We start from the raw sequence: 21,597 nt of genomic DNA on the forward strand, positions 1-21,597 counted from the left end.
GAAAGGGTTTCCTCAAGCCCAGTTATTTGTACAAATTAGAGTATAAGAGTCATACTGTGGTGACAGGTGCAAATTACATTGACTGATAAACTGTATTCTCTGTTCATTGTTATTAGTGCTGGGCCTAAGGCTACCTCAGATGAAATGTAAATTGTAAGACACACAGGACATAGAAGATAACCATTTGAAGTATAAAACAAGATTCTCTTGAGACTGGTATATATGCAGTTTCCTCATTATTGCAGGCATTGTTATGAGGAGATTGAAATCCATTTGCTTTATAAAAATGACTTTATAAGTTTGGTAAAAATCAAGTGCATTTTTAATCTGCTCATGTTCTAAGTCACTTTCATCATGTCTGACTCTTTGGACCCTATGGATTGTAGCCTGCCAGGCTCCTATGTCCACTGCTCATAGGTGTGTCATTATAAAGTGTGTAAGATTTGTTCTCAGCATCAAGAATGAGATTTACCTGGATAGTACTACTGGGTTGGCCGAGAAGTTTGTTGGAGTTTTTCTGTAAAGTGTTATGGAAAAACCCAAAAACCTTTTGGCCAACCCAATATTTTTGGCTTATTTTCTTTAAACTCTTTTATTTAACATGTCATATATGAGTATTTAAGGGGCGGGGGAAGCCCTCCCTAATAGCTCACTGGAAGCCTCAAGAATTGGCTCCAGGCCTTTACTGTTACCTTTGATGCTGTGAAAGTGCTGCACTCAATATGGCAGCAAATTTGGAAAACGCAGCAGTGGCCACAGGACTGGAAAAGGTCAGTTTTCATTCCAATCCCAAAGAAAGGCAATGCCAAAGAATGCTCACACTACCACACAATTGCACTCATCTCACACGCTAGTAAAGTAATGCTCAAAATTCTCCAAGCGAGGCTTCAGCAATATGTGAACCGTGAACTTCCTGATGTTCAAGCTGGTTTTTAGAAAAGGCAGAGGAACCAGAGATCAAATTGCCAACATCCGCTGGATCATGGAAAAAGCAAGGGAGTTCCAGAAAAACATCCATTTCTGCTTTATTGACTATGCCAAAGCCTTTGACTGTGTGGATCACAATAAACTGTGGAAAATTCTGAAAGACATGGGAATACCAGACCACCTGATGTAACTCTTGAGAAATTTGTATGCAGGTCAGGAAGCAACAGTTAGAACTGGACATGGAACAACAGACTGGTTCCAAATAGGAAAAGGAGTATGTCAAGGCTGTATATTGTCACCCTGTTTATTTAACTTATATGCAGAGTACATCATGAGAAATGCTGGACTGGAAGAAACACAAGGTGGAATCAAGATTGCCGGGAGAAATATCAATAATCTCAGATATGCAGATGACACCACCCTTATGGCAGAAAGTGAAGAGGAACTCAAAAGCCTCTTGATGAAAGTGAAAGTGGAGAGTGAAAAAGTTGGCTTAAAGCTCAACATTCAGAAAACGAAGATCATGGCATCCGGTCCCACCACTTCATGGGAAATAGATGGGGAAACAGTGGAAACAGTGTCAGACTTTATTTTTCTGGGCTCCAAAATCACTACAGATGGTGACTGCAGCCATGAAATTAAAAGACGCTTACTCCTTGGAAGGAAAGTTATGACCAACCTAGATAGCATATTGAAAAGCAGAGATATTACTTTGCCAACAAAGGTTCATCTAGTCAAGGCTATGGTTTTTCCTGTGGTCATGTATGGATGTGAGAGTTGGACTGTGAAGAAGGCTGAGCGCCAAAGAATTGATGCTTTTGAACTGTGGTGTTGGAGAAGACTCTTGAGAGTCCCTTGGACTGCAAGGAGATCCAACTAGTCCATTCTGAAGGAAATCAGCCCTGGGTGTTCTTTGGAAGGAATGATGCTAAAACTGAAACTCAAGTACTTTGGCCACCTCATTCGAAGAGTTGACTCATTGGAAAAGACTCTGATGCTGGGAGGGATTGGGGGCAGGAGGAGAAGGGGACGACAGAGGATGAGATGGCTGGATGGCATCACTGACTCGATGGACGTGAGTCTGAGTGAACTCCGGGAGTTGGTGATGGACAGGGAGGCCTGGCGTGCTGTGATTCATGGGGTCGCAAAGAGTCGGACACGACTGAGCGGCTGAACTGAACTGAACTTCCTGTCTTAACTCTTATTGTTACTCCTCCTCAAAAGTATTAAAGAACCTTTGGGTACTCGCTCCAGTAGTTTCCTCACCAAGATAATACCTTCCAGGAAGACCACAGGGATTTCCAGATGTGCCCTTGTGTACTTCTAATTAAATGGCATGCCTTAAGGGGGAAAGATTGTAAAAGCATTATTCTGGTTTCAGAGACAGTCTGTAAGATTTGTTGCTGAACAACTTCTTGGTGACTCTCAGTTAACCACATTGCAGCAGATGGGTTGCCATGAATGTTGTCATATGTGAAGTACCCAAGGGGACCCACATGACACTTAGAGGGCTGCTGCTGTGGCTGCTGCTGTGTCGCTTCAGTTGTGTCCAACTCTGTGCAACCCCATAGACGGCAGCCCACCAGGCTTCCGCATCCCTGGGATTCTCCAGGCAAGAACACTGGAGTGGGGTGCCATTTCGTTCTCCAATGCGTGAAAGTGAAAAGTGAAAGTGAAGTTGCTCAGTCGTGTCCGACTCTTAGCGACCCCATGGACTGCTTAGAGGGCTGCTGCTGCTACTGCTAAGTCGCTTCAGTCATGTCCGACTCTGTGCGACCCCATAGACAGCAGCCCACCAGGCTTCCGCATCCCTGGGATTCTCCAGGCAAGAACACTGGAGTGGGTTGCCATTTCCTTCTCCAATGCATGAAAGTGAAAAGTCAAAGTGAAGTTGCTTAGTCGTGTCCGACTCTATCGACCCCATGGACTGCAGCCTACCAGGCTCTTCCATCCATGGGATTTTCTAGGCAAAAGTACTGGAGTGGGGTGCCATTGTGTTCTCCAGCTTAGAGGGCTACTTGGAATATAATCCTCAAATAACTTTTCTCTGTGTAGCCTGCTTGGGGGAAGTGTGGCTGAAAAAGGTTGCTTTGGCTCTGAAACAAACAAAGACTAAGTTAATGCCTAGGACAGAGATAAATGAACCTAGTTAGCTATTGTTATGGGCTGAATTGTGCTGTTCTCCCTGCCCCCAAATTCATATATATGCCCCCAGTATTTCAGACTGACTGTAGTTGCTGACAGGGCCTTAAAAGAGGTGTTTAAGTTAAAGTGAGCCCCTTAGAGTGGGCCCTAATCCATTCTAACTGGCTTCTTTATATGAGGAGGAAGTTTGGACATAAAAAGAGACACCAAGGGTACTCATGCACAGAAGAAAGACTGCTTGAGGACACAAGAAAGTAGCCATTTGTAGGTCAAATGAAACCAACTTTGCTGACATCTGATCTTTGAACCTTCAGAACAGAACTGTGAAAAAACAGGTTTCTATTGTTTAAGCCACCCAGTCTGGCGTTTTGTTATGGCAGCCCTAGCAATCTATGTATATAATCCACTTGTTGTTCATTTATCAAGGGTGTTCTATGGAGTGAAACGATGTGGTCATATAAGTTGTAGGTTGTAGTGTGGGGTCGTGTGCTGCAGACATTTCTCAGAGGAAGTACCTGCTATTGTGCATACACACCTTAAATTCTGAACAGACTAGATGCAGCTTGCTTGTGAGTTCCAAAGCTCATCTACAGAGGGCTTTTCAGAATCTTAAAGTTGAAGTTAAATTGAGGTCACACACAAAGCTAGATGAAAGAGTGAGTTAAATGTACTAGAATTAAACTGAATTACGATTGTTGTTCAGTCACTCAGTCGCGTCCAACACTTGAGACCCCATGGATTGCAACATACCAGGACTCCCTGTCCCTCACTATCTCCTGAAGTTTGCCAAGTTCATGTACATTGCATCGGTGATGCCATTCAGCCATCTCATCCTCTGATGCCCTCTTCTCCTTCTGCCCTCAATCTTTCCCAGCATCAGGGATTTTTCCAGTGAATTGGCTGTTCGCATCAGATGACCAAAATACTGGAGCTTCAGCATCAGTCCTTCCAAAGGGTATTCAGGGTTGATCTCCCTTAAGATTGACTGATTTGATCTCCTTGCTGTCCAAGGGACTTTCAGGAGTCTTCTCCAGCACCACAGTTTAAAGACACCAATTCTTCGGTGTTCTGCCTTCTTTATGGTCCAGCTCTCACAACCATATGTGACCACTGGGAAGACCATAGCCTTGACAATGTGGACCTTTGTTGCCAGAGTCATGTCTTTGCTTTTCAACACACTGTCTAGGTTTGTCATAGCTTTCCTGTGAAGAAGCAAACATCTGATTTCATGGCTGCAGGCACCATCTATAGTGATTTTGAAGCCCAAGAAGAGGAAATCTGTCACTACTTCCACCTTTTCTCTTCTATTTGCCATGCGGTAATGGGGCTGGATGCCATGATCTTAAATTTTTTTTAATATTTAGCTTTAAGCCAGCTCTTTCACTCTCCTCCTTCACCCTCATCAAGAGGCTCTTTAGTTTCTGTTTGCTTTCTGCCATTAGAGTGGGATCATCCACATATCTCAGTTGTTGGTGTTTCTCCTGCCTGTCTTGATTCCAGCTTGTAACTCATCCAGCCCAGCATTTCTCATGATGTGCTCAGAGTATAGACTAAACAAACAACGTGACAGCAGACAGCCCTGTCACACTCGTTTCTCAATCTTGAACCAGTCAACCAGGGTTGTAACTGTTGCTTCTTGACCTGCATACTGGATTCTCAGGAGACAGATAAGGTGGTCTGGTATTCCCATCTCTTTAACAGCTTTCCACAATTTGTTATGATGCACAAAGTTAAAATACACTGAATTAAAATGTATTGCAACTGAGAATTAAGTCAAATCTCAGATGCTGCCTGCTGCAGAAGTTATCATAGGTGTGGAAATGTTGACCTCTTGCCTTTGTTTAATTCCTAAATTTTACCTGGCACAATGATTTGTCATAATAAATGGTTTTTTTCTATATATTGGTATAGTAATACCAATTAATATAAATGGTAATTATTTGTCACTGTACTGAATTCTCTTTCAGAACACATTTATGTTATTGTCCCCATCTTTAAAAAAAAAATTCTCATGTAAGGCTGGTTGTAATATGATCTTTAGTTAAAGGAGCTCCCTATTATTAGTTATAGGATGTCAGAATTTAATGATAGTTTTTTTTAAGGTTTATTCACTTTGGCAGCACTGGGTCATCATTGCTATGTGCAGGCTTTCTCTAGTTGCGGTCAGTGGGGCTCCTCTCCAGCTGTGGCACACAGGTTTCTCACTGTAGTGCCTTCTCGTGTTGTGGAACATGGCCTCTCGGGCGCACGGGCTTCAGTAGTTGTGGCTGTCGGACTCTAGAGTGCTGACTTAGTAGTTATGGCTCACTGACTTAGTTGCTCTGAGACATGTGGGATCTTCTGGACCAGGGATCAAAACCGTGTCACCTTAAGAATCCTAGGCCACCAAGGAAGCCCTAATGATAGTTTTAAAGAAAAATTTCTCTATGAATGTAGAATGTAGAGATTTTCTGTAGTTTACAGATGTTTCTAGAAGGAATAGCTCCTACAGTAATGATTTTAATAATAGTAACTCATTATACATGTAGAGAGAGAGACCATTTATTATGTGAAATTGTTGTGCTAGACTCTGTGGAATATTCAAAGACAAAAATATACGTGGATATTATCCTCAAAGATCGTTTGGTCCAGTAGGAAATGTGACTATGTAATCACATCAGTATGGTACAGAATAGAAAGTGTTAGATGCACCTTGAACAGTAATGGTTAAAGTTGTATCAGTTCAGTTCAGTCGTGTCTGACTCTTTGCGACCCCATGAACTGCAGCACACCAGGCCTCCCTGTCCATCACCAACTCCCGGAGTCTACCCAAACCCATGTCCATTGAGTCGGTCATGCCATCCAACCATCTCAACCTCTGTCATCCCCTTCTCCTGCCCTCAATCTTTCCCAGCATCAGGGTCTTTTCCAAAGAGTCAGCTCTTTGCATCAGGTAGCCAAAGTATTGGAGTTTCAGCTTCAAAATCAGTCCTTCCAATGAATACCCAGGACTGATCTCCTTTAGGAAGGACTGGTTGGATCTCCTTGCAGTCCAAGGGACTCTCAAGAGTCTTCTCCAACACCACAGTTCAAAAGCATCAATTCTTCGGTGCTCAGCTTTCTTTATACTCCAACTCTCACATCCATACACGACTACTGGAAAAACCATAGCCTTGACTAGACGGACCTTTGTTGACAAAGTAATGTCTCTGCTTTTTAATATGCTGTCTAGGTTGGTTATAACTTTTCTTCCAAGGAGTAAGCATATTTTAACTTCATGGCTGCAGTCACCATCTGCAGTGATTTTGGAGCCCAAAAAAAATAAAGTCAGCCACTGTTTCCACTGTTTCCCCATCTATTTGCCATGGGACCAAATGCCATGATCTTCATTTTCTGAATGTTGAGCTTTAAGCCAACTTTTTCACTCTCCTCTTACACTTTCATCAAGAGGCTTTTTCATTCCTCTTCACTTTCTGCCATAAGGGTGGTGTCATCTGCGTATTTGAGGTTATTGATATTTCTCCTAGCAATCTTGATTCCAGCTTGTGTTTCCTCCAGCCCAGCATTTCTCATGATGTACTCTGCATATAAGTTAAATAAGCAGGGTGACAATATACAGCCTTGACGTACTCCTTTTCCTATTTGGAATCAGTCTGTTGTTCCATGTCCAGTTCTAACTGTTGCTTCCTGACCTGTATATAGATTTCTCAGGAGACAGGTCAGGTGGTCTGGTATTCCCATCTCTTTCAGAATTTTCCACAGTTTCTTGTGATCCACACAGTCAAAGGCTTTGGCATAGTCAATAAAGCAGAAATAGATGTTTTTCTGGAACTCTCTTGCTTTTTCCATGATCCAGTAGATGTTGGCAATTTGATCCCTGGTTCCTCTACCTTTTCTAAAACCAGCTTGAACATCTGGAAATTGACGGTTCACGTATTGCTGAAGCCTTGCTTCTAGAATTTTAAGCATCACTTTACTAGCCTGTGAGATGAGTGCAGTTGTGCAGTAGTTTGAGCATTCTTTGGCATTGCCTTTCTTTGAGGTTGGAATGAAAACTATGAGAACCAAATTTTGATGTCAAAAGAAAGGCCGTGTGTGTGGTATGTATATAGATACCTGGTGCCTATGCATATACATATGGTATGATGTTTTCTTTACTATTTATAAAAAGCTTTTAAATAACCTGTTTTTGATTCATGCAACACTTTGGTACGGTAGCAAGGTAAGATTAGCCCCATATAACAAATGAGGACACTGCTGCTCAGGATCCTGCTCCCTTAATTGCTGACTTAGTGTTTCTCTATTTTCTCTCTACTGTGTCAGATAATATTTAAAGTGGACTTTATGGGTAGAAAAGCAATTGGTATAATTTCCTGGAAGAACCCACAGGCTGGCTGACACTGTAGTAATGACTTGATTAATGAACTCTTGAGGAACAAAGCTCCATGAATGAGGTTTGCCCAGGTAGATACTGGGAGTGAGAGGAGGCTGCAGCCAAGGCAAAGCTGTGGGAGCTCCCCATTGAAGCTGCAGACGCCAGGCTTCCTGTTGCAGGAGTGACTGGGAGGTGGGGGACGATGGATCCCGGAACACATCCTTATGCTTTTAATAAGGTTTTCATGTTCGTTACCTAAAGTACATTCCCCTCCTCCATTCTCTGCCCCACCTCATTAACAACAGTTTCCCTGTTTTGATTTCGGTGCTACCCACCATTAGGTTACAAGTTTGTTGAAGAGAGAAGCTGTGTCTGGCCCCTTAACCAAGCTGGACTAAACCGTTAAATACCTTTTGGATCTCATCCATATTAGTCCGCTTTCTGAAGCACCATGGTTACGTTTCTTGTGGGCAATCTGTTGATGTTAACATCATGGTATTATTTCTGACCAGAAGAATAGGGATGGAAATGCTTGATAATTATCTTGTTTCTTGTATCTAGTTTTTAACCTTGTGTTCTTAGTCTTCTTGTAAATGAAGCTCTTAACTCATTTCCTTCTAAACTTAGTCTCTACTTGGAGTCCACTGTCCTTCATGTTTTACATTCCATCCTTTTCTCTTTCACTCTCCACCTGTCCCGTTTGTTAGAGGCTTTCTCCTTTTCCTGGTACCAGAAAGAATTCAGTGATAAGTAAAGAGAGGACTCAAATCTTTAAAACATCTTCACACTAGACCACTGTTTGCACAAAGCCACCGCTCAGCATAGCAGCTTTTTTAGTTGGTTACTATAGAGACAAATGACATAAGATGGAGTCAACGCTTGACAGAAGCTAGGCAAGTAATCTTCCTGAGATTGGAGGGAGATCTTATACACAGGGTTGCTTAGAAAAGGCAGAAGACTAAAAAGGATAGGAAGGGGAAAGGTTTCCCAAATGAACTAATAGGTGATTAATTGGTACATTTTGTTGGGAGAATTTGTGCTTGTTAAGACCTTGCATCCAGCATACATAGAATGTATCTCCATGCAGCCCCAGTATGATTATACGGTGACTTTTTAAAAACTATTTACGTATTTATTTTGCTGCACCGGGTCTTCATTGCAGCACGCGGAATCTTTGTTTGTGATACGTGAGATCCAGTTCTCTGACCGAGGATCGAATTTCTGCCCTCACTGCCCCCATTCGCTACCCCCACCCCCTACATTGACAACACAGAGTCCTTCCACTGGACCACCAGGGTAGCCCCAGTGATTGTTTTAATGACAACTATATTGCTATCAACATTTATATACAAATTTTCATTTTTCTGGGTCTATGAAGTTGTTGAGTCATGTGGTAACTCCTTATGAGGGACTACTAGACTGTTTTCCAAAGTATCTGCACTGTTTTATGTTCCCACCAGCAGTGTATAAGCTTCCCAATTTCTCCACATCCCCACTAACACTTATTATCATGTCTGTCTTTTTTTTTTTTTTCTGTTATGTCTTTCTGATTATAGCTGTGGGTGGTGTGCGAAGTGGTATCTCATTGTGGTTTTGATTTACATTTCTCTGATGGCTAAAGAAGAGTTGAACATTTTTCATTTGCTTGTTGGCCATTTGTATATCTGCTGAAGACAAATGTCTGTTCAGCTCTTTTGGCCATTAAAAAAATTGGATTGTCTTTATTATTGGGTTGTGAGTTCTTTGTATATTCTAAATACAAGTCTCTTACCTGAGACTTATCAGAGACTTGTACTCACCAGGTTTGGAAAAATTTTTTCCCATAGTGTGGATTATCTTTTCATTTTCTTCTTTTCACAAGACACCCATTTTCTTGTGGGTGTCTTTTGCACCGCAAAAGCTTTTTGATAAAGCCCAATGTGGTAATGGCATAAAGATATAAGCCAATAGAACAGAATTGATTGTCCAGAAATAAATCCATACATTTATGGTCAATCCATTTTTTTTCAATTTATTTTTAATTGAAGAATAATTGGTTTACAGAATTTTGTTAGTTACTACCAAACATCAACATGAATCAGCCATAGGTAAGAGACTATGTATTTTTTGTTTCTTCACCAAACCTGTTCTTTTTGATTTAGCTTTACTTCCAACCATCTTAACATTTTCCTGGTCAAATGTCCTGTTGAATCCAAATTATCAATGTAGCAGTCTTCTGGAAAGCAAATCCACTTCATACTATATAGTCTCTAAAATCTGCATTATATAGTCTCTAAAATCTCTAAAGTTTTTGTTGTAGCTTAATCTAACGCTGAGGTTATCGATATTTCTCCCAGCAATCTTGATTCCAGCTTGTGCTTCTTCCAGCCCAGCGTTTCTCATGATGTACTCTGCATAGAAGTTAAATAAGCAGGGTGAGAATATATAGCCTTGACATACTCCTTTTCCTATTTGGAACCAGTCTGTTGTTCCATGTCCAGTTCTAACTGTTGCTTACCTGCATACAGATTTCTCAAGAGGCAGGTCAGGTGGTCTGGTATTCCCATCTCTTGAAGAATTTTCCAGTTTATTGTGATTCACATAGTCAAAGGCTTTGGCATAGTCAATAAAGCAGAAATGGATGTTTTTCTGGAACTCTCTTGCTTTTTCCATGATCCAGCAGATGTTGGCAATTTGATCTCTGGTTCCTCTGCCTTTTCTAAAACCAGCTTGAACATCAGGAAGTTCACAGTTCACATATTGCTGAAGCCTGGCTTGGAGCATTTTGAGCATTACTTTACTAGCGTGTGAGATGAGTGCAATTGTGTGGTAGTTTGAGCATTCTTTGGCATTGCCTTTCTTTGGGATTGGAATGAAAACTAACCTTTTCCAGTCCTGTGGCCACTGCTGAGTTTCCCAAATTTGCTGGCATATTGAGTGCAGCACTTTCACAGCATCATCTTTCAGGATTTGAAATAGCTCAACTTTATGGCAGAAAGTGAGTGAGTGAGTGAAGTCACTCAGTCTTGTCCAACTCTTTGCAACCCCATGGACTGTAGCCCACCAGTCTCCTCCGTCCATGGGATTCTCCAGGCAAGAATACTGGAGTGGGTTGCCATTTCCTTCTCTGGTCAATCCATTTTTGATAAGGGTTCCAGAACAATTCACTGGGGGAAGAAATTGTCTTTTCAAAACTCACTGCTGGGAAATTGGACATCCAAATGCAAAAATACAAGTTTGGACCCCTATTCACACAATATGCAAAAAATAATTTAAACTGAATCAAAGACTTAAATGTAAGGTGCTAAAAGTATAAAACTCTTAGAAGAAAACACATCAAAGGCATCAATCTTCAGGCCTATGATTAGGCAGTGTTTTGTGAGAAATGATAAAAAAAATACAAGCAGAAAAAGTCAGTGGATGTATGTGAGGTATTTTTTCATATATTTAAGACATCTTTAATTTCTTTTAACAACATTCTGTACTTTTCACAGTATAAGTTTTATATACTTCTTTTGTTAAATTCGTTTCTAAGTATTTATTCTTTTTAAGGCTATTATAAATGGAATTACTTTATTAGTTATATTTTCATATTCTTCACCTTGCAAGTATATAGACACAATTTAATTTTAAAAATTGATTTTGTATCCTTCAACCTTGATGAACTCATTTGTTAGCTGTGATTTAATTGTAATTCTTAGGATTTTCTATCTGTAAGATCATGCTATCTGCATGCAGGGATATTTTTACTGTTTCCTTTCCCTTCTAGATGCCTGTTATTTCATTTTTTGTTTCATTGCCCTTCCTAGAACCTCCAGTACTCTGCTAAATAGAAGTAATGAGAGTGAACATCCCTGTCTTGTTTCTGATCTTAACACGAATACGTTCAGTCTTACATCAAGAATGATGATAGTTCTGGGTTTTTTGTAGATGTCCTTATCAGAATGAAGTTCTCTTCTGTTCCTGGTTTGAGCATTTTTTCATGAAGTGTTGTTGAATTTTGTCAAACACTTTTTCTGTCTCTATTGACATGATCATATGCTTTTTGTCCCTTATTCTGTTAATGTGAGGATATCACATTAATTGATTTCTAGATGTTATACCACCAATCTTGAATTCCAGAGATTTATCTCACTGGATCATGGTTATATAGTCCTTTTTATATATTGCTGGATTCGGTTCAGTAGTATTGAGGATTTTCATATATATGTATTCATAAGAAATATTGGTCTTTAGTAGTCTTGTGATGCCTTTGATTTTTGGGGTATAGGTAATACTGTTCTCATAGAACAAGTTAGGAAGTGTTTCCTCCTTTTCTACTTGTAAAGAGTTTGTGAAGAATTCATACTCGATTCTTCTAGTGTTGAAGCCATCTGTGTGTGGGTTTTTCTTTGTGGGTAGTTTTTAAATTACTAATTCAGTCCCTACTTACTATACATCTGTTCAGATTTTCTTTTTCTTCTTGAGTCAGTTTTGGTAGTGTCTATTTAGAAATTTGTTAATTTCACCTGAATTATCTAATTGGTTAACATAAAGTTATTTGTTGTTTCCCTTTGTAATCCTTTTTGTTTCTGTAAAGTCATTGATAATGTCCCGTCTTTGATTCCTGATTTTAGTATAATTTTATTCCTCTGGTTTTGGCTTGGTCAGTGTAGCTAAAATGTATCAACTTTTGGATTCATGAATTTTCTCCATTTTTATGTTCTGTGTCAGTGATTTCTGTTACAGTATACATTACCTCCTTCCTTCTGCTAATTTGGGTTTAGTTTGCTCTTCCTTTTTTCCAGTGTCTTAAGGTGGCAGCATAGATTTTTGACTTGAGATCTTTCTTCTTTTTTAATATAGACATTTATATCTGTAAGTTACTTTGTAAACACTGCTTTAGCTGCATCCCATTAATTATGGTATGTTGTGTCTTCATTTTCCTTCATCTCAGTTTTTTCTGATTTCCTGTTGTCCAGCCACCTATTCGTTGCATGAATACCTTTCTATGTTATTTGTGACAAGTGGACTTTCCACTTTTGCTTAAAGATTACTTTGATTTCTTACTTCACAAGGTAGCACATTCCTTTTTAAACACCTTGAGATTTCCAGCACTTCCCTGTAAAATTCTACATATTGGTCTGTTAATTCTTTTGAAGCCACCCTAAATTAGTCTAATTGATCTTCCATAGGATAGTTCTTTAAATACTTAATAATTGCTTTCTCTTCTCTAAATCTTTGTTTCTGGCTAACCAACAAACCCATGCTATAAACTATTCTTTCAGTGGCATTATTTTCCATGTCCTTCATTATTTTACTTTTTTTATTAGTATTTCTTTTAAGATTTGATATCTCAAAGTAGATAGTAATACTCAGGAGTCAGCAACTTTTTTTCTCTAAAGGACTAGGTATAAATATTTTAGATTTTTGAAGGCCTTTCCGTGTCTGTCATAATTATTTGACTCTGCCATTGTAGTGTGAAAACAGCCATAGACAGTATGTAAATGATGAACGTGACTGTGTTCCAAAAAACTATTTTTGCAAAAACAGGTGGTTGGGCCAAATCTTGCCCACAGATCATAGTTTGCTGACTCCTCTCTGGATATTATCTAACCAGTGCAGAACTTGGTGTGATTTTATCTTCATTTTTGAATGCTGCTGCTGCTACTGCTGCTAAGTTGCCTCAGTCGTGTCCGACTCTGTGCGACCCCATAGACGGCAGCCCACCAGGCTCCCCCGTCCCTGGGATTCTCCAGGCAAGAACACTGGAGTGGGTTGCCATTTCCTTCTCCAATGCATGAAAGTGAAAAGTGAAAGTGAAGTTGCTCAGTCGTGTCCGACTCTTAGCGACCCCACAGACTGTGGCCCACCAGGGTCCTCCGTCCATGGGATTTTCCAGACAAGAGTACTGGAGTGGGGTGCCATTGCCGTCTCCTTTTGAATGCTAGTCTTGCCTTAATGCATTTTTTAGACCATATTGAAATATTCTGAGGGGAAGTTGGATATAATCTTCATTTATGCTCCTCTAAGGTAAGGTGAGGACTTCTCTAGTAGCTCAGACAGTAAAGAATCTGTCCACAATGCGGGTGACCTGAGTTTGATCCCTGGGTTGGGAAGATCCCCTGGAGAAGGGAATGGCAACCCACTCCAGTATTTTTGCCTGGAGATTTCTATGGACAGAGGAACCTGGTTGGCTACAGTCCGTGGGGTGGCAGAGAGTCGGACACAACTGAAGTGACTTAGCACATGCGCACACACACATAGGTAAGGTGGTTTGTTTCCTCTACTTTTTTCACCAGTTTTTTTCTTTACCTTTGATTTTCTAAAGTTTAAGTCATATGCCTAGGTATAGTTTTGTTTTGTGTTTTTCCTGCTTTATAGTCGCTAAGTTTTTTGGATCCATGGTTTGGTGTCTGACATTAATTTAGAGAATTTTCATTATTGCTTCAAATGTTGCTTCTGTAATTTCTCTATTTCTTCTAGTATTCCCATTATACCCATTATATGTATGTTACACATTCTGTAGTTGTTCCATACTTCTTGGATATTCTGTTTTGTTATTTTCCAAATTTTTTCCTTTACTTTTCAGTTTTAGAAATTTCTGTTGACTATCTCTGGGTCAAGAAGATCCCCTGAAGTAGGAAATGGCAACCCACTCCAGTTTTCATGAACATAGGAGCCTGGCAGGCTACAGTCCATCAGGTTGCAAAGAGTCAGACACGACTGAGCGTGCGCGCACACACACACACACACACACACACACACACACACATACATAAGGTCCTCCTTGTTCTCAGAGATTCTTTCCTTAGCCATGTCCCTTCTACAAATGAGCCCATCAAAGGCATTCATCATCTGTAGTGATTTTGATCTCTAAAATTTCTCTTTCATTTTTTCTTAGACTTTTAACCTTTCTGTTTACAATGTCAGAGACAAACTTGATGTTCAGTGTGAGAGCCTGGTAGAGCTCCTGGAGGTAAATTCACAAAAGTATGTGTACCCATGCCCTCCGTAACTGGGTTCCTAAGGAATTTTTAATTTTCAGAGTTGTCCTCATTGAGCCTCCAGAAGTTTGCCAGTTAGAATTCAGGGTTTTCTATTCCAGCACTGGTGCCTGTGGAGGCCTCTGCTCTGGTAAGTTATAATTCTCCATCTTTCCAATTTCAGGGACAGCAGTTTGCCCTGTGACCTCATTCCTTTGATGGATCATAGAACAGGTGTTGATTTTTCAGTTGCTTAGATTTTCACTTATTAGAGTAGATTAGCAATTTCAAAGCCCCTTAAGTGCTGGGCCAGAAATCAGAGGAGCTCACATAGCTTTTTTCCCTATGTTTTCTTCCATAAGTTTTATATTTTTCATTTAGGTCTTTCATTCATTGTGAGTTAATTTTTGTATTAAATATGAAGTATGGAGAAATACTTATTTTTTTTTTCTTTTTTCATGTGGATATCCAGTTGTTACAGCACTGTAGGTAAGGTGGTTTATTTCACCTATGGCTTTTTTCAAGATTTTTTTTTCTTTACTTTTGATTTTCTAAAGTTTAAATTGTATGCCTGGGTATAGGTTCATTTAGTGTTTTCCTGCTTTTCTGTAGCACAAAGTGTTAGTAGCTTAGTTGTGTCTGACTCTTTGCAATCCCATGGACTGTAGCCCACCAGGCTCCTCTGTTCATGGTATTCTCCAGGCAAGAATACTGGAGTGGGTTGCCATTTCCTCCTCCAGGGGATCTTCCCAGCCCAGAGATTGAACTGCATTGCAGGCAGATTCTTTACTGTCTGGGCCACCAGGGAGTTTCATTTAGTGTTTTTCTGTTTTGCTATAACACAAGGATATCAGATTATCCTTCCTCCATAGAATTGCTTTTGCATTTTTATCAAAAATTACTTGACCATACATTTGTGGGACTATTTTTGGACTCTATTCCATTGTTCTGTCTGTTTATATCTTTTGTCCAGTACCACACAGAATTGATTACTGCAGCTTTGTAATAAATCTGGAAATTGAGTCATGTGAGACTTCCTACTTAGTTTCTTGTTTGAGTCTTCTATTTTCTTATCTATATAAATTTTAGAATCACCTTTTCAATGTCCATAACAAGAAAAATCCCACTGGAATTTTGTTTGGACTTGCATTGAATCTATAGAGCAGTTTGGAGAAACATCTTAGAAGTATTGAGTTTTTCATTCTACAGGGCCGTCATCACCCTGATTCCAAAGCCAGGCCAAGACATCACATAAAAAGAAAATTATGGGCCAGTGTTACTGATGAATATAGACACAAAAATCCTCAACAAAATTCTAACAAATGGAATCCAACAACACATTGAAAGGATCATACACCATGATCAAGTCAGGTTTATCTAAGGAATGCAAAGATTCTTCAATATATGCAAATTAATCAATGTGATACACCATATTAACAAAAAATAAAGATCATGATAATCTCAATAGATGTAGAAAAAACTTTAGACAAAATTCAAGACCCATTTATGATACAAACTCTCCAGAAAATTGGCATAGAAGGAACCTACCTCAACATAATAAAGCCCATATATGGTAAACCCACAGCAAACATTATTCTCAAAGGTGAAAAATTGAAAGCATTTTCTGTAAGATCAGAAACAAGAGTGCCGACTCTTGGCACTATTGTTCAACATAGTTTTGGAAGTTCTAGCCACGGCAATTAGAGAAGAAAAAGAAATGAAAGGAACCCATATTGGAAAAGAAGTAAAACTCTCACTGTTTGTAACTTACATGATACTATACAGAAAAAAGCCCTAAAGATTCTATCAGAAAGTTACTAGAGCTAATCAGTGAGTTTAGTAAAGACAGAGGATACAAAATAAATACACAGAAATCCCTTGCATTCATATGCATTAACAATGAAAAATCACAAAGAGAAATTAAGAAATTAATCACATTCACCATTGCAACAAAAAGAGTAAAATACCTAGGAATAAATCTAAAGGAGACAAAAGAGAACTATATACAAAAAAGAAATGAGAGATATATACAAAAAACTGTAAGACACTGTAAGAAAACTATAAGATGCTGGTGAAAGAAACCAAAAACAATATAAACAGATAGATTATACCATGTTCTTGGATCAGAAGAATCAGTGTTGTGAAAATGATTCCATATTGGAGTCACACCACTACCCAAAGCCATTTATAGATTCAGTGCAACCCCTATCAAATTATCAGTGGCATTTTTCACAGAACTAGTACAAAAAATTTCTATGGAAACACAAAAGACCCCAAATAGCCAAAGAACTTGAGAAAGAAGAATGGAGCTAGAGGAATCAACCTTCCTGAGCTCAGACTACACCACAAAACCACAGTCATTAAGACAGTAATAGTACTGGCACAAAAACAGAAATATTGAGCAATGGAACAAGATAGAAAGCCCAGAGATAAACCTACACACCTATGGGCATCTTATCTTTGAAAAAGGAGCCAATGATATACAATGGAGAAAGACAGCCTCTTCAATAAGTAGTGCTGGAAAAACTGGACAGTTCCATGTAAAAGAGTGAAATTAAAAACACTTGCTAACACCAACATAAAGATAACCTCAAAATGGATTAAAGACCTAAGTGTAAGACCAGAAACTGCAAAACTCCTTTTAGAGGAAAACATAGGCAGAACACTGACATAAATCACAGCAAGATTTATGACCCATCTCCTAGAGTAGTGGAAACAAAAACAAAAATAAATGGGACCTAATTAAAATTAAAAGCTTTTGCACGGCAAAGGAAATCATAAACAAGATGAAAAGACAGCTCTCAGAATGGGAGAAATTAATTGCAAATGAAGCAACTGACAAAGGCTTAATCTCCAAAATATATAAGCAGCTCATGCAGCTCAATATCAGAAAAACAAACAACCCAATCAAATGCTGGACAGAAGACTTAAACAGGCATTTCTCCAAAGAAGACATACAGATGGCCAACAAACACTTGAGAAAATGCACAACATCACTTATTAGAGAAACGCAAATAAAAACTACAATGAGGTATCACCTCACACCGGTCAGAATGGCCATCATCAAAAAATCTACAAACAATAAATGCTGGCTAGGATGAGGAGAAAAGGGAACCCTCTTGCACTGTTGGTGGGAATGTAAATTGATATAGCCACCGTAAAGAACAGTATGGAGATTTCTTTAAAAAACTAGAACTAAAACTACCATAACACCCAACAACCCACTACTGGGCATACACCCTGAGAAAACCATATTTGGGGTGGAAGGGAGGTTCAGGAGGGAGGGGACATTTGCTTTACTTCACTGGCAAGAACCTCCAGTATGATTTTAAATAAGTGATGAGAGTGGATATCCATGCCACGTTCTGATCTTGGGGGCACGGGTTGGGCTGGAGGTAAACATTCAGTATGTTAGCTGTAAGATTTTTTATAAATACTCTTTATCAGACTGAAGAAATTGCCTCTGTTCCTTTGCTTCTGAACACTTCTTTTTTTTTTAAAAATCATGAACGATTGTTGAGTTTTATCAACTTTTTTTTTCTGTATCATTGAGGTGGTTGTTTGCTTTTTCTTCCTTAGTTTGTCAGTAAATTGCAGTGATTAATAGTTGAATGTTGAGTTAGCCTTGCATTCTCTAGATAAACTTCACTTAGTTATGATTTGTTATCATTTTATATATCCTTTTATTTGCTTTTATTTTTTAAGGGTTTTTTGTATCTGTGTTAATGAGGGATACTGATGCATAGTTTTAGTGTATCTTGATCTGCTTTTAGTAATCACAATAATACTGGCTTCATTAAACGAGTTAGGAAGTGTTCCTTGTTTCTCTATATTTTTGAAAGTTTTGTGTAGAATCGGTATTATTTCTTCCATAAATGTCTGGTAGGATTCACCCTGAAGTCATCTCAGCCTGTATGTTGCATCATTTTTAACTACAGAGTCAATTTTCAAAGTAGATACAGGATTTTGCAAGATATCTATTTCTTTTTAGATAAACTTTGTCATTTTATATATTTTAGAGAATGTGACTATTTCCTCTAAGTTAGAACATAAAGTTGTTCATTGTATTTTCTTATTATTAATGTCCTTAGTCTATAGTGATGTCCCCTCTTTCATTTCTGACATTTTTAACTGTGTCTTCTATTTATAACTTTTCTTCTTTTTCCTCCATCAGTCTAGCCAGAGGTTTATCAATTTTTATCAACAATAATTGTTATAATTACTCACTCACTGTGTATCTTACACCTTTTAAAAATCTTTATTTATATTCTATTTGAATATCCAAGAATCTTTAAGTAAAATTTTCTGTCATTATCCTTTTTTTTATTGATAAGTAAACTGAGGCCTGGATAAATAATATATCCTTTTTTTTTTTGTAGATAAGTAAACTGAGACCTCAGAGATACTGCAAGTTCTAGACCACTGCAGTAAAGCAAGTCTACAGGAAGTTTTTTGGGTTCCCAATTCATATAAAAGTTATATTTATACTATAATGTAGTCTATTAGATATACAGTAGCATTACATCTAAAAAACCCATACATATTTAATTAAAAAGTACTTTATTGCTAAAACATGCAAATCGTCATCTGAGTAAGTCATAATTTTGAGTAAGTCATGATCTTTTTTGCTGGTGGAGGTTCTTGTCTTGATGTTGATAGCTGCTGACTGATCAGATTGATGGTTGCTGAAGGCTGGGGCAGCTGTGCCAATGTCTTAAATAAGACAGTAACGAAGTTTGCCACACCAGTTGGCTCTTCCTTTCACCAGTGATTTTTCTGTAGCAGGCAATAATATCTGCCCACAGTAGAGCTTTGTTTAAATTGGAGTCAATCTCTCAAATCCTGCTGCTGTTTTATCAACTAAGTCTATGTAATATTCTAAATCCTTTGTTGTTCTTTCAGTAATCTTCATAGCATCTTCAGCAGTAGATTCCATCCCAAGAAACCACTCTCTTTGCTCATCATAAGAAGCAACTCTTCATAAAGTTTTATCATGAGATTGTAGCAATTCAGGCACATCTCCAGGCTCCACTTCTAATTCTAGTTTTCTTACTATTTCTACCACATCTTCAGTTACAATAGTAACAGCAAAGATCACTGATCACACATTACTATAAGAAATGTAATAATCATGAAAAAGTTTATAGGATATAAGCTTCATAGTTATAAGACATGCTTTCCAAATAAAAGCTAACACAGCTTGCTCATTTCCTTAGGTCTGACAGTAACTGCTGTAAAAGACTCAGGAGAATGGAATTTGGAGGCGGGAGCATTAGTCCTCGCAGATGCTGGCCTCTGCTGTATCGATGAATTTAATAGCCTCAAAGAGCATGACAGAACTAGTATCCACGAAGCAATGGAGCAGCAAACCATCAGTGTTGCTAAGGCTGGGTAAGTGTTTCTTTTCTCTAGAATTTATGGGAATAGTGAGATTCGTTCATATATGATTATGGGGAAATGTGAACCACATTGAACTGCAAGATGTTTGTTTGGTCCTCTAAGAGATTTATCAGTTAACCGCCACTTTAGTTTTCCCATGGAGATATGTGAAGAAGTAAAGACGAGCTGTTGACAAAAAGAAAAGGACCACTATAAATGTAAATTGACTTAATTCTTGGAGGGAACCTATGAAGAACTTTCAATGCAGCATTCAACTCATTCTCTCATTCAATAATTGTGTATCTGTCTACTCTGGGCACATACTATGTTAGGAATTTTGAAAGGTTCAAAAGAAGGGGAAGAAACTGTAATTTCTGCTTTTGATGGCATTCTCCTTATATATCCAAATGGAAGATTTATCACAGTGTATGGAAAACTAATAATGTATATTAGCATAAGATGAAATACCTACTGTGACTCAAGGAGGCTCAGAGGCTGAGGTATGTAAGCCCCTGACTGCACGTGACCAATGAGGAGGAAAATAGGTAGGTTCAGATAGGAATCCATTTGCCCAGGCCCTGAGGTGGTTGTAAGAAACACATCTGGCTACAAAGGCTGACCGTCAAGCAGACTGCCAGGTCATCCAAGCAAAGAACAGAGCCAGAACCATCTCAGCCCTGTTAGAAATGTGAGGCCAACTGACCAGGCAGATAGGGCTGGCGGAACAGTCTTCAAACAGTAGTGACTACTTGGGAGTCGAGCAGACACTGGTGGGTAGGGATTCTGTGGAACTGATTCATGCTGCTGCTGCTGCTGCTGCTGCGTCGCTTCAGTCGTGTCCGACTCTGTGCGACCCCATAGAGGGCAGCCCACCAGGCTCCCCCGTCCCTGGGATTCTCCAGGCAAGAACACTGGAGTGGGTTGCCATTTCCTTCTCCAATGCATGAAAGTGAAAGGTGAAAGTGAAGTTGCTCAGTCGTGTCCGACTCTTAGCGACCCCATGGACTACAGCCTACCAGGCTCCTCCGTCCATGGGATTTTCCAAGCAAGAGTACTGGAGTGGGGTGCCATTGCCTTCTCCAGGAACTGATTCATATACACTCACAAAAAAGGAAAGGGGAAGGGTGGTAAGAGAAAGATATGCCCAGAAGAAAAAGATTCAAGAAAAAGCTGCTGCTGCTCCTGCCACTGAGTCGCTTTAGTTGTGTCCGACTCTGTGCGACCCCAGAGACGGCAGCCCACCAGGCTCCCCCATCCGTGGGATTCTCCAGGCAAGAACACTGGAGTGGGTTGCCATTTCCTTCTCCAATGCATGAAAGTGAAGTCGCTCAGTCGTGTCTGACTCTTCATGACCCCATGGACTGCAGCCTACCAGGCTCCTCCACCCATCGGGTTTTCCAGTCAAGAGTACTGGAGTGGGTTGCCATTGCCTTCTCCGCAAGAAAAAGCTAGGCAGAACCGTTATCAGATCTATTCGCTTCATTCAATGAATGATCATTCAGAGCCTGCCATTTGCCAGGCACTGGGCTAGACACTGAGAAGTACAGAGATGAATACAACACCATCCTTGAGGTGTTCACTGTTTTGTTGGAAAAGATGGAAGAGCAGCAAAGGGATAAGTCCATAATGAAAGTGTTAGAAGATACTTTAGAAGAATTATTGTTTCTAAACTCTTTATCAGAGAAATTAGAGATACAGTTTACTAAGTGTCTTCAAGTCTACTTTCTCTTCTCATTATGTCTCTCTTTAGTTAGCATGTTTGCTGGTTGATAGAATCTGTGGTTTGTTTTGATATGCCTTTTCCAGAGGCAGTCTGGGACATTTTGAAAGATTCCTGTGGCCTGCCAG

At 39.3% G+C, this 21,597-nt stretch overlaps 1 protein-coding gene across 7 annotated transcripts in view; it reads left to right on the plus strand.

The window, feature by feature from the left end:
* The window catches only part of MCM9 (minichromosome maintenance 9 homologous recombination repair factor), a 132,048-nt gene that overhangs the window by 43,568 nt on the left and 66,883 nt on the right, over window positions 1-21,597 (plus strand). For all 7 annotated transcript variants that reach the window (XM_070795908.1, XM_070795904.1, XM_070795907.1 and 4 more), the window contains one exon: window positions 19,587-19,761. In XM_070795908.1, the coding sequence (XP_070652009.1) occupies window positions 19,587-19,761 (175 nt within the window). The remainder of the gene's footprint in view (window positions 1-19,586; window positions 19,762-21,597) is intronic.

The sequence above is a fragment of the Bos indicus genome, chromosome 9 (assembly GCF_029378745.1).
Source record: "Bos indicus isolate NIAB-ARS_2022 breed Sahiwal x Tharparkar chromosome 9, NIAB-ARS_B.indTharparkar_mat_pri_1.0, whole genome shotgun sequence".
NCBI lineage: Eukaryota > Metazoa > Chordata > Mammalia > Artiodactyla > Bovidae > Bos > Bos indicus.